General features: G+C 34.4%; 1 protein-coding gene across 1 annotated transcript in view; it reads left to right on the forward strand.

Moving 5' to 3' along the window:
• The first annotated feature begins 631 nt into the window (after window positions 1-631).
• Window positions 632-14,600, forward strand: part of LOC145686364 (UNC93-like protein) — a 67,172-nt gene continuing 53,203 nt past the window's right edge. The window contains exon 1 of the mRNA XM_081759627.1: window positions 632-1,329. Coding sequence (XP_081615753.1) covers window positions 642-1,329 — 688 coding nt within the window. The 5' untranslated portion in view covers window positions 632-641. The remainder of the gene's footprint in view (window positions 1,330-14,600) is intronic.

Consider the following 14,600-nt stretch of genomic DNA (forward strand, 5'->3'; position numbering starts at 1 on the left):
CCGTCCCCCACCCTTTGAGGTCCAGTTTACCCCTGGATATCATTTAATCCGTCAACTCAACCTTCACTGATTCAGATCTGTTCATCTCTAATTTGCTCTCCCCATTTACCCTACACATCAGTGCAGTAGTTATTGCTTCAGGATCTAGAATCACCTCGAACTTATATAAGTTTACATTCCAGCTGTGAATATATATACTGCATATCCCAGATTTTGGTATCTTATTATAATTGCCACCCCTATCCTCTCCCTTCCACTTTGAATTTCGAATTATTTTTCCTTAGTAGTGCCTTTTGTCACAAACACTATATATTGTTCTAATATTAATTTTTTGTTTAAACAGTATGGCCTAAGTATTGACCAATCAATTTCTTACGATTTCGTCTTTTATAATAGAGATTTCAAAGAGCAAGAAACAAACACCTATAACGTTGTAAACATATATGTAAGATCAGTATTGCTGACAAAACGAGAAATATCTTGTTTCGAATTTAAAGGTGTAGTCTTATCTTGTGAGTAGCGCTAAATAGAACATACATGTAGTACCCTATTGTGTAAAGTTCCGATTTGTCGAGTTTAACTCTCAATCTTTCTTCATGTCATTCAATAGATATCTTCTTTGCAGGAAAGAATATGCAACTATGGTTCTTCCTCACAATGACCAGGGTAATGACCAGGAAGAAGACAAATGTGGCGTAGCATCAGTTGAAGAGTTTTCAGCCGCTGCTCCTCATAACTCACAATTAACTACTGGCGGTGATCAGAAGAAAACTACATTTTTAACCGATAATTCCGAGAATAACAATGACAGTAACATAAGTGAATCATTAACTACAAATTATGACACAAGTGAGAAATGGCGAGTATTGAAGAACATTGTAGTCATTAGTGTTGCTTTTATGCTTCAATTCACGGCTTTCCAAGGAATTGCCAATCTTCAGAGTTCAATTAATGCTAAGGATGGTCTTGGAACTACCTCACTATCTGTCATTTATGCCTCGCTTATGATTTCTTGCATATTCGTACCAACGTTTGTCATTAAAAGACTTACAGTCAAATGGACGTTATGCTTCTCCATGTTATGTTACGTTCCTTATATCGTTTCTCAGATGTTTCCTTCCTTTTACACCCTGATGCCCACTGCGGTAATCGTTGGACTTGGTGCTGCACCCATGTGGGCAGCTGAAGGAACTTATTTGACCCAAGCTGGTTCCATATACGCGAAACTTACTGACCAAGTAGGTGATGCCATTATCGTGAGGTTCTTTGGATTTTTCTTTTTTGCATGGCAAACGGCAGAACTCTGGGGGAATCTTATATCATCCACTGGTAAGTCAAAATCTCATGTTACTTTCAGATAGTTGGTTCCATATAATCTTTGTAAAAAAAGGTCAATTGCACATTGTCCTTCAAAAAGATTTTCTTAAGAGCATGCATAGCTTATTGTTCCGTGAATACTGGCCTATTAACGACTTTTGAACTGGTTTAATAAATAAGTATATAGTGTACGTATGTTTATAGATAAGTTTAAAAATAATTGAACCTAATCTATTCAGCATATTTCAACGGGAAGCACTCTGTTCTCAATATTAGGAACTGGATTATGAATGCTTAAAGAAAAGGAAGCTATGTAGAAAATTATTATACCTGTGTCGTCTTTTGGGGATTTTTTTAGTTTTAATTTTCTTAATTTCTTTACGTGTATTACAAGGATGAGTCCTAAATGTTGCAATATTCTGGTATGCAACGTACTTTTATCTATTACAGTATAATGAAAGCAGATTAACATTTAAAGCATAGTTGTTCGTGTTCGACTGCTTACGACCACCATCCTACCAGTTCAGCGGCTCAACGTCGACACCACATCTTGTCAGGACATTAGGTATTACCATTTACAACTCCTGCTGGTTGGTATAGCATCGTGATCCCAGAAAATGGGCATGGACCGGAACAGGATTATTTTCCGGGTGCCACTAAGGTCCTAATTTTTTTGTTTCATTTTTCGAGCCAATTGGAATTTTGCATTATTCTGTGGCAGCAGGGAGCGCTTCCGGTTCAAAAATGCAGGATATATTTTTTTTGGCGTAGTTCCTTATACATTTGCTCTAATTGTACAGAGTAAAGGTCTGCATTGTTGGTGAGACTGTTAGGTGCACACTCGAAGTGAATTACCCCTTTGCCTTCAACCATACAGAGAGCATGATTTTATGCTCGAAATTATCCTGTTTACCTACCGGTTCTGGCAGTTAACATTTTAAAACATTCTAATTTCGAGAAACACCCATTTTTCGACGAATATGATTTCGTTGTCATCCATTTCATAAACGCACATCACGCTAATTTTGCAGCACTTGTCGGCAGAAAACTCTTCTCTGGGCTGAGCTGGGATCAACTCATGTGGCATAATTCAAGAGAATCTAATTGTTTCTCTAGTTCGCGAAGATGATGCACTACACTGGAATTAACATGCAGAGTTGGTTTGATAATCGTCGTGTGCTGGTCGATTGATTTTCCTCAATGATGTGTCGCATGACCTCAGAATTTGTTACAGTGAGACGACCGAATCTTGATTGATCTTCGACATTTTTACAACCTGCACGAAATATCTGGAACCAACGAATAGCTGTCAGATCCACTGTATCTTTCCTTTTCGCATAACAAATGTTTTAGGATGCTGCTAGAAAGTTATAACCGAGTTCGAACTCATACAGCAACAGTTCACGTATCAGACGTTGTTGAGCATTCACCGTCACTAGCACTAAAAGCTGACAGAAGATACTGACGGAGTGGTAGACTGTGTTAAACAGTCCGCTTGCCATACTAACTCTTGGACCAGTTTGATCTTGTGCTTACGGTCGATCACGGTGTATACATGTGTCTCCTGTTCAGGTTGTGGAAATATTGCAAAACATATGACTTACCTTTACAGTTTTGTAATCCATGGGGGCCATTCACATATTACGTAACGCTTTCTTGACCGATTTTTACCCCTCTTCCTCCTTGTCACACTTCGAAAAGCAAGTCTGAACCCCCTCACCCTTTGTTACGTAACGCTTTTTATTTTTATATTTTCGCCAATTTTGCTTATTTTGGGGTTATTACAATAAAAAAGCTAATTTTAATGGAAGAACTTTTTATTATAAAATGCTTATATTCGGAATAAATTTGTAGTCTGTTTTCGCCAACAAATCAAAATATTAGAAAATGGTAGTACCGTAATAATATTTTAACCCTATAGGATTGTTTAATCAATCAGTCTTATTTCTTCGATATTATATATTGTCGTTTTCCAAAGGAGATCGCACCCATTCCTTCAGGTAAGGAGGTTTGGCACGGAGGAAATACTGGCAGAAGATGCAGTGAAATAGGAATGACATCGGCCTCTTCTTCCGAGATCCAGGATGCTTCCAGTTTGCCAGTGTCGACGATGCAAAGATCTTGTCGACTACAGATTCGAAGTGGCTGCACACGTAGAGGACCAGGTGCATCTCGTTTCTGAACAAACTTTCGAACATCTTTGGAATTGGGACTTCAGTTCAGTCCCTTTTAAATTCTTCTTGTCCCAAATCAGTGTCAAAATGCAAATAAACTCGATTTCTCCAGGAAAATTCACATCGTTGATCATTCCGTCGCGGAAAACTATTCACGAGAAAGAGTTTTGTTTCTATTTCACACGCGAAACTCCTTAGAAGAATAGTGTGGGTAATGATTCAAATCAAACGTTTTGAATCATTCTCAGAATTAGCAATACGGGCGGGAACATGAGGACATTTTTAAGCGATGGTTACGATCACTAACAACTAACTTCAAAAAGTTTCGTGTGCCGTAAAGGCAACGCAGCGATAGCTACAAAACGGATTTTTATTGTATTGTAATACACGCAGAGTTCATCGGCACTCGTCAATCATGGTGATGTCTAGTGGCGTCTTCTGCATGATTTAAATTATATAGGCTATATCTTCGCGATTTTCGAAAACAAAAGAAATGTGTATTTATTTATTTCTAAGAAAAGAAAAGAATTGAATAAAATTAATTGCTTAAAAGATTGCATACAAACCTGAGAATAAAAATAAAAATTACAGTAAAAATGCGTTACATAACGAAGGCGTGAACCTCCTTATCTCCCCTTGTCACACTTCATAACGCAATGCCGAACCCCTTCCTCCCCTTGCCGCGTTACATAATATGTGAACGACCCCAAATATACACAATAGTTTTATTTCAATTAGTCATTAATCTTTTATAGATGGTTATTACTCTTTGGTCAGATACGCAAACAATGAACTCACTAAAAGCCACCCAAGCCCATGATTGAATGTTGATTTATTTATTTAACAACTTAAACGCAAATTAGGCTTATGAATCACACTTGCACTCAACGGAACGATCGGTTGTGTGTTTTTTTATGCAACACCTGTCTGGAAAGGGTTAGTGATAAGCATTCATTTGTGTTAAGTTACAAAATAATAAAACTGACACGTCCCTGTTAAAATGTTTAATTATTTTAAATACATATACTACCAAACAAAAAACAGACATCCGTTTAATCGCATTTGGAATGTTCCCATAGCTCAGTACCTCATAGGCTCACTACTTGTTCCAATCATTGCAGACACTCTGTTAGATAAACTTTCCAGAAGTTCACGAAACACTGCATGTTCTACGCAGAAGATGCGTCAGACGATACTTTTGCCAATTAAAACCCTGGATATCTATTAAGATATTTGTTTAGTATGTGGATTTAGCCGGACGCACTAAGACGCTTGCCTTCTACAAATAGGATATGACACTGCTTCATGCAGTGTAAGGATAAAAAAGTACAGTTTTGTCGGGTAACCTTCGCTGATAAAGTAGCCTATAAAGAGAATCGGATATTTATTAGTATATCGTTTTAAATTTTTATTTTGAAGCGACGATGGGAAAGAAGAAAGTATGGTAATCGTGAAAAAAATGAATTCGAAATTTCTAGAGATTTACAAGTTTCATGCTTTACATGCCGAGAAACGGATGTTTAGTTGTCTATCTGTCCGTTCGTCCGTTCGTCCTTTCCTCCCGATAAAAATATGTTCAGTTGCTTGGAGTTCATACCTTTCAGAGTATCGAGAACAAACGTTATACTTAAGGTTTTAACAAGATTCTCTAACAAACTTCTTCGAATATTCTTCCTAGCCCGTAAAGTAAGATAGTTTACCTAAGGTTGAAAATAAAATTAGTAATCTTCTCGAAAGTGGTTATTATAACTTTTGTTTTATTCCATACATCAATATTTCCTATAACAATATTAACATCCTAATATTTTCGAACCAATATTAGCAACTCTATATTGTAATATGTCTTTTTCTGAAAAAATGTAGAAGGGCTAATGTGCTCTTGGGAGTTGAGTTTTCGTCGAATGATTTTCTCAAAAAGGACTCAAGCAAATTTGTTTGTATTCCATAGATAAATACTTCATTAATAACCTCACAATATAACATGATTCATTTGTCCCAACATCACAAATGGTAGTTCACTCTTGGGAGTAGATTTTTCGTACGATTTTCACAAAAGCAACTCAGTCAATTTTATTTATACTTCATAAATCAATATTTCACTAATAACTCTATCATACTACATAAATGACTTGTCATGAAAATATTCAAAAGGAGTATTTTACATTTGTGGGTGAGCATCTATCTGAATGATCTATAAAACGACTGAGGCGAGTTTGCTAAAACTTTTATAAATGAAAATGTACTCAATAACCCTATCATGTTGCGTAAATCACTTATGTAAATATCCACAAGGAGCAGTTTACTTTAGTGGGTGAGTTTTCTTCAGACGAAATTTTCCGAAAAAGCTTTATAATTTTGTTCGTATTTTAAAAATGAATGTTTCAGAAATAACTGCAGGATATAATTTCTTGGGTTAATTCATTAAATCGTTTCGTTCATTTTCAGATTTGTTCTTTGCCAGACACCAGTAATGATGGCAGTGCTATGGAATGTACCAAATTGTGGCAGTATTATCAGTAATGTGCAACACTATTTGCGGTTTCTCAGGGCATAATCAGTCTTTGTTTTTCATTGTCCGAAGTATAGAGTTATTAGTGGATAGTTGAAAAGAAGTCATCTCTAACGTGTTTTCCTGTACTAGTTGAATAAAGATTCCAGTACGACAAAAGCATCCAGCCAATTCGTTCAGTATATGGAGAGAACACTATACCACTGGGAAATGGTTTGACAGATTCCGAGGAAGAAATGTTGACCTGAGCCTCCTGTTTTGGCACCCATCCTACTTCGACGAGAACCATTTCAACGACTTGATCCATCATGATCTACGTCAAAGCACCCATGAACTGGCTACGGAGATGGGCAATGGACATGCAACTGTTGTATGACACCTTCAACGTATGGGAAAAGTTCATTAAACTGGGTTCATAGGTGTCACATTCACGCAGTGCAGAAAATAAGAACCAGCCCACTATAGTGAATCATGTGATAAAGTCAATCCTTTCCCTCACGGGTTGTTACCAGAAATGAGAAATTGTGCTGTATGTGAACTTTAAACAGAAAAGGAAACTGTACTGCTTAGCACAAGCAGAAAGGCAACACCACGTCCTAAACAAGCTTTGCATGAGAAGAAAACAATGTAGTATCTGGCGAGACATGAAAGGAATTATGCACAGTGAATTTCTACTCCTTAATCGTACCATCACTGCTACTGTATATTGTGATCAACTCCAACGTTTTCATGCAGCACTTGAAGAAAAAAGGCCGAATAAACTATATGACATCATCATTCACATGGATTACACTAGATTACATGTGCCGCAACTGTTGGCATCAAGCAGCTTCAGTAAGAAAATCCTCCTCAGCCGGCGTATTCTCCAGATGCGACTCTTTCTGTGCAGTCTGTGACACATCCTTCAAAAACGATGAGCAGCTGCAAAATTTCATTTGATGACGTCTATGCATCTAAGCCTCAGACTTTTCTTTTCTGTAAACACGTTCTGTCTGAACAACTGTCTGAACGTTGAGTACAGATTGTAAACATTCCGGGGGTGTATCAGTGATCCGTTTTTCGTTTTCATCCCTCAAACAAGAAATGTATACATTGGTTCCAAACTGCACGAACTAATCAATCAACCCAATAGTTTAAGAAATAGAAATTTATTTTACAGAACAAGTACAACAAATGGGGTTTTGCCTGGATACATTTTTTTCTAAGAAATCAGTAGTGTGCTGACACTGTTGGCAATGATTGTATATCAAGTTATATCATGATTTACATATACACTATTCTAAATTTTGACACAAGATATGACATAATAATGAATGATCTTACATTCACATATTTCTGTTTTGCGTAATCAATTTGAATCTTCGTTTGAAGAAATGCTGCATTATTGTTTACAATAGGAACTGTTTTGACTTTATATCCACAATTTTTTGACATCAAAAGCAGTCGTTATAACAGTGTTACGAATTTAGTATCCTCGAGAGGTCTCTTATATTCTTGTAATCTGATATATGTGACATTGTCATCTATTTATCAAAGTTTTGGACTTGGAACCTGATATATAATTATCAAAACTGATCGACATTGAACAGCAATTTCACACTTTGAATCTTGAGATTGTAGTCACGACTCTAATCTAGAGTCAAAGTTGACTTGTAGTCTAAGGCAATGGATTGAAAATTATTTTTGAAGCAATCTGACTAGTTGTTCCAATCCTCTTATTAACTCCAAATTTTGAAGTTGAATGTCTTTAAAATTTAGGACATGAAACCTGATTGATAATTATTAAAACCGATTGATGTACCTCAGCAGTTTTCATACTTTGAACCTTGGGTTTTGAAGTCAGATTCATATACAGTCTAAGCTTCTTGATGGAAAGTTATTTTTGATGAAATCTAATTGATTGATCCCTACCTTTGATTACCTCTAGATTTTGGAGTTGTAACCCGATAGATAATTATTGAAAAGTATTGATAAACGTGAACAATTTCCTACACTTATTGATTTTTTTAGTTTGGAATTTAAAAAGAAATCAATCATGGAAAATATTTTTTGATTACTATTTGAGAGTTCTCAGTTCAATTATGCTTTCATTCGCTATGTTTTAAAACTTGTTTGCTCACTGTATAAAAAAATAGATTGATTTTTTAAATGTTTCAGTTACTAATTTTTTTTCACACATCAACTTCATCATGGTTTGAGTTCAGGACTACGGCGTCCTTCCAAAACTTAGGAACCAGAGCTGTAGATTTAAATTAGACCATTATTCTTTTTTAAAAAAAATAATCCTAGCGCATGCTTTATGTCTTCAAAAGCAAAGATTATAAATTTAGAACTTGAAATCTAATAGGTAATTATTACCACTGATTGATACAACAAATTCACACTTTGAACCTTAAGGACAACTCAGAGTCTAGGTCTAGATCGGAGGAAAGTTATCTTTGATCCACTTCAAACTAAATATTTGTTCACGAAAATGATTATTTAAACAGAAGCTTTCATTCACAATAAAAAAAAATCTTCTGATTTCCACTTGTTGTAACTTAAACACAATAATTATATCTTGTTCTTATACATGTTGTAATGTGTTGTAATTTTTACAATTAGTTTAATAGTTTTGGGTTATGCTGTTCCCACTTGGAGTGAAAAGACAAGTATAACTAAAATGATGCTGTTTTTCTACTTTTTCCAAGCAAACGTTGGTTCGTCATTGTTACTGTTAATCGCATACATTTATGACGGATAAAGCATTAGGATATTGCTTTTGCAATTAGTTTGTACTTCTCGCATCAATTGGTCCTTACAGTACAATTTTAATTCGAACTGAAGTTTTCTCAAGTTTATGGCAATATCTATAAGTGGAAAATAAATGTATATATTATCACATATAAACTATCAATACAAATCCAAAATCTATGACGACAAGCTTCAGACAGTCTACGTAAATGTTGTACAAAATCATTACACATTTTTAAAGTACTACTTTTTCATAATTATACAGTGAAACCTCCCTTAACGGACACCTCTCAATAACGGACACCTCTATAATACGGACAGAGTTTTTTGTCCCGGCAAAATTATATGTTCTCTTACGGAACAAAACCCTCTCTTTAACGGACAATCTCAGATACGGACGCGGACAGTCCTTTTCCCCCCAAACGTATCAATAACCTCTTCATAACGGACAGGAATTTTTCTCGGTTCTGCGATATATTACAGGAAACAGAAAAGTCTTCTCCCCACAAGTGTAGACCTGGTGAACCATCAAAGAGAACAGCTTCAAGCTGAACTTGAAATTCTTCTTTGTTTATGCCCGCAATAAACTGTTTTCTGATGGAAATCCTAGAAAAACTTCAATAAGTAATAACACTCATGCAGGGTCAGTCGTAAGGCCAAGAATTCCATGCAGAAGATCTTCCCTTCCCTAACAAATTTAGTCCTTTTTCATCTGGGCCTTGCATCTTACCCGACAATTTCTTAAATAACAAAATATTGTTTGTTTTACAATAATATTTTCAACGAGCAATGTTTTCTCTCTTACGTTTTTGGAAAAGCAACATTTTTTCTTTTACGTATGATACTGGAACAAGTCTGGGTTTGGGGTTTTCCCGGCTTCCTTTTCACTTTTACTAAGAGGATATTATTTGTGATTGGGACTGGATCAAGAAACATATGCACTTCCAATAAGTTGCCTTTTCATCCATTCCGCCAAAGAACGAATATATTAACACATTGTCCAGTAATAATAATATTTAACAGAAATGAATTTCTCCTTCATCCCTCCCAGTAATTCAAATACGTACTGAATAGAGTATTTTCATATTGAATTTTCGGTATCTACGCTCATACATAATGCATTTATTATATATTACTGCATACAATTATCATTGTGAGAAATTAAATTTCTGTAACCTCTCTGTAACGGACACCTCTCAATAGCGGACAAAAATTCATGTCCCGTTGGTGTCCGTTATTCAGAGGTTTCACTGTACTTGCTTTGCAACACACTTCAAAAGAAAAGTTTACACGCGGCATTGCACTTAAATATCAGTTTCACTCAGTTTGTGACAAGTATGCAAATTACTAGGTATATGTATTGTATGCTTCTTACGAAGAAGCGCCAGTATTTTACACCAGTATTTTACGTAGAACTACTTGATTATTTGTGCCTCGTGATTCTACAATTGTCACATCCAGATCAGCACTAATAATAGCTAATATTGTCGACTAGAGTAAGCAATGTTTTCCAGTCTTCAACATCAAATTGCACATCAAACATTTCTGCTTTGCCAAACCTGATCACAGGTTCAAAGAAGGTAAAACTTATACTAACCATCACATGTTTAGTTTTCAACATATTTACTGGATAGTAGTTGTCGAGCAGAAATTCTTCGTCAACTTTAATGTTAAAAGTACACATCGTTTTAATCAGAATGCTCTTACTTGAGTGGTTACATCATAAATCAAAATGAGATTGTTGGAGTGATTTTATCAAAATAATAACATCATACTAACGATGTAGTTTATACCATCGTTGTAATTGAAATAGATTGTTAATGATGCTATAAAATGCATTATCGTTCCGAGTGTAAACTTACAGATCCACTGGGCATTCTTTTCGACTTTAAGATGTAATGGCATTTCATGGGATTATGTACTAAATCGAAATCGATGACATCTTCCATTAAACCCTTTGTAGAATAAGTATACAAAACTGGTGTTTAAAAACTCAAGAATTCTGTTGCTTTCCAATTTCTTTGGGTATATATTTTTCAGATAGAATAACGTTCTCTTCTTTTAGAAACATCAGTAATCTGAATCCGAACGTTGTAGAAAAACAGTGATAGATAAAATTTTAGAATGCACATTGTATTGTAAAGTAGTTATCTTGGTAAAAGATTGCACCACATCACATTTGTTTAGAAACTGAAAACAAGCAGCCATTGTGACGTTATGATGGATACTATTATGAACGATATTTATATACGAGAGCAAGAACACACACTTCATACGTAGATATGGTGCGATTATGTTAGTACTGCATGACCTAGTTCAGACATCTATTATTGCATCATGATGATCAAACTTTTGTGTACAGTTTTGCCAGATATTTTATTCTTACTGATCCAATTCTGTACAAACGGTGGCTGTTTCCTTAGATTTTGAATGAGCTACAAGAATTCAGGAACTGAGAATTATTAAACAAAGGTTTAAAACTAAAAAGTCTTTAAAACTTTTCGAAGATTTAAGAACTTCGAAAAATTGTTCAAACTAAAAATTTTAAATTAAATTGTCAAAATAATTTTGAAAGAACTATAAATTAAAAATTTCAAAGTGATCAGACAATCAAATTGCTTCAAAGATAATATTGCACCAATGACCTAGACCATGAGTTTTACTTACGATTTAAAGTTTAAAATTGCTGTATATCAATCGAACTCAGTCTTATAACGTATCAGATTTCAAGACCTAAGTTAATATTTTAGTTTATGACATGAAATATGGCTAAGGTCATTTGAATTAAATAAAATAGTTGACAAATTCATATCTACAGATTTCGTTTCTAAATTTATGTAGGTACCATAGGCCTGGACTCAAACCTCCATGAATTTCATGTGTAAAACATTTCAAAAGTGAAAGAATTTAAACAAAAATTTCAAAATAATTTTCTAAACTCTTAGCGAACAAATTTTTAAACAAAATAATTTCAAATTTTCAAACTACTTGGAAACATTTTCAATGACTAAAACCGTTTAAACAGAAGTTTTCAAATAAAAATATTCAAACTTTCAGTGGATCAATAAAAACTTTTCAATGGATGAAATTGTTGATGGCTAACAAAAGGTTTCAATAATCAGCTATCGGATTTCAAGTCTAAAATTTGGAGATAATCAAAGGTAGGGATCAGTCAATCAGATTTAATCAAAGATAACTTTCCATCAAGAAGCTTAGACTGTACATGAATCTGACTTCATAACCCAAGGTTAAAAATATATAAAAACTGCTGAGGTGCATCAACTGGAAAATGAAAACTTTGAGTTTTACATCCCACGGTTATGCCGGTTAGGCTAAAGGAGACGGTGAGGATGAGTAATGAATGAAATGGTGGAATGAAGAAAGTGGGAGGAAACGGGAGAACCCCGAGAAAACCCACGCACACGGTGTTTGTCCACCACAAAGTTCACTTGGCGGGGGCTGGGATCAAACCCGGGACCCCAAGCACCAGAGGTGAACGCTCTACCACTGAGCCACCGCAGCCCTCTGCATCAATTGGTTTTAATAATTATGAATCAGGTTTCATGTCATAAATTTTTATTTCAAGTCCAAACTTTGGAGCTAATCAGAGGATGTAATCAACCAATCAGATTGCATCAAAAAATTTCCACCTATGACCTTAGATTATGAGTCAAGTCATGACTTGCATTTTAAGAATCAAAGTGTTAATTGGTCAACCAATCAGATTACATCAAACATAATTTTCCATGAATCATCTTAGACTAGAGTCGTGACTACGATTTTTAAGGTTTAAAGTGTGAAATTACTGTTAAATATCTATCTGTCTTAATAACTAGATATCAGTCCGAAATTTCAATAAGTGGATATACTGTCATAACATTTAAATAAAAGGTCTCGAACTATTTTATCTTTAAATCAATATTATCAGTCGTCATTACAATCTCTAAGGTTCAAAGTGAAATTGTTGTTGAATATCAATCAGTTCGGTTAATTCGTTATCAGGTTTCAAGTCCAAAATTTCAATAAGTAGATGATATTGTCACATATATCAGAATACAAGAACATATTAGACATTTGTACCATATGTTAACTCATAACACTGTCATTAGTTTTACTTATGAAGTCAAAAAATATGTGGATGTGATGTCAAAATATTTCCTTTTATAAACAATAATGCAACATCTCTTCAAACGTTCATTCAAAATTGATTACATAAAATAGAAATATGTGAAATTAGAGCAATTTTCTTGGCATAATATATTTCATCATTATCTGTGATCCTGTGTCAAAATTTAAAATAGTGTGTATTTAAATCATGATATAACGATATATCTCAATAAGAATGTCAAAATTCCTGAAGATGTACCTTAACATGATACAAATGCATGGGTCAAATACATTAACCCAATTACCAATTCACTAACATATTGTTTCAAGTGCGGTATATATTTTTAAAAAGTGTTGATGATAGTTCCTTGATTCTTTTATAAATTATCTTTAAAATATTTGTTTATTTTTTCATTCTTTTTTTGTTTAAGAAATTTATTTATCGCTAAAATCTAAAAAATCAAATTTTTAATTTCAAAATATTTGCAATCACCTTTTTTTTTTAAAAAAAATATTGTTTTAAAAATTTGGTTTTATTTGTTAGTGTGAAAAATTTGTTTGAAAATTTTTGCACTCAGTGAATTTGCTTTGGTTTGAAATATTTGTTTGAAACTTTGAATGTGAATTTGCTTCACTCACAATGTTTTTTTTTTTATTAGTTTGAAAGTTTCAGCTGGAAAATGTTTGTACTCACTGATTTTTAGTTTGAAAAAATGAAGATTTCATCACGAACATTCTTTGACAGAACATTCAAAATTCTTGCTTCATATCATGTGATGGAAGGAAGCCCTGCTTATTCAAATTTCCCACCAAAATTCAGAATTTTCACGAAAATATCAACTATTCCTTACGTATAAGTTTAGCAATCTTTTACCCATAGAAGAGTTTGAGGTGAACCAACCAAGTTTATAGAGATTTGGATTTACGTTCTAGAGAACACTGACCAATTTTTATTTCTTAACAATTCTCGAATTTAAGGGGATCCTATATACTCCTCAGTGCACCATGCTAGCTCTGTTTTGTTCATTAAAATATGTCCCTGTATTCATCCATATTATCACACAGCCTCATCCAAGAGGACAAATTAGATCTATAACCGACCACATGATGAAACCCAATTGTTACGTATATTTTGACATTTTACCCATAGAAAGAAACAAGCAGGACCAACAAAATTTACAGAAGTATGTATTCAAATCCTAGAGAATCATTACAAATTTTTAGTTTTTGGATATTCCCAAATTTAATTAATATGACAATGTATTCCTCCCGAAACTTAAGAAGTAATCAATATACCCAGGTCTTTTGAAGGAGCATTGATTCCTTTACTTATCCATATTACTATATAACGTGATAAAGCCTCATCAAAAAAGATAAAATAGATCAAAAACCTCCGAAATTTGAGTTTTTGACAATTATTTGCCAATGAAAGAGAACAAGATTAGGGATGCGCACGAGACAAGATTTGTGGCTGTCTCGTCTCGAAAATGTGCTGTAAATGTGATGTCTCGACTCGAAAAATGTATATTTCTCTATTGGAAGAGCCGTGTCTCGACTCGAATTTTGTCAGGAAAATCCTGTCTCGACTCGTCTCGTGCGCATCCCTAAACAAGATGGACCAACCAAACTTACAGAATACATATCCTACGCCTACTACCACATTAAATTTTAAGTTTTGGAAATTATCGAATTTGGATGGGGTGATTCTATTCACCTTTCCTCAAATACAGAGGTGGGCCAACGTACCCCTGCCGAAATTT

The sequence above is a fragment of the Thermobia domestica genome, chromosome 5, assembly GCF_964235325.1.
Source record: "Thermobia domestica chromosome 5, izTheDome1.hap1.1, whole genome shotgun sequence".
Taxonomy (NCBI): Eukaryota; Metazoa; Arthropoda; class Insecta; order Zygentoma; family Lepismatidae; genus Thermobia; species Thermobia domestica.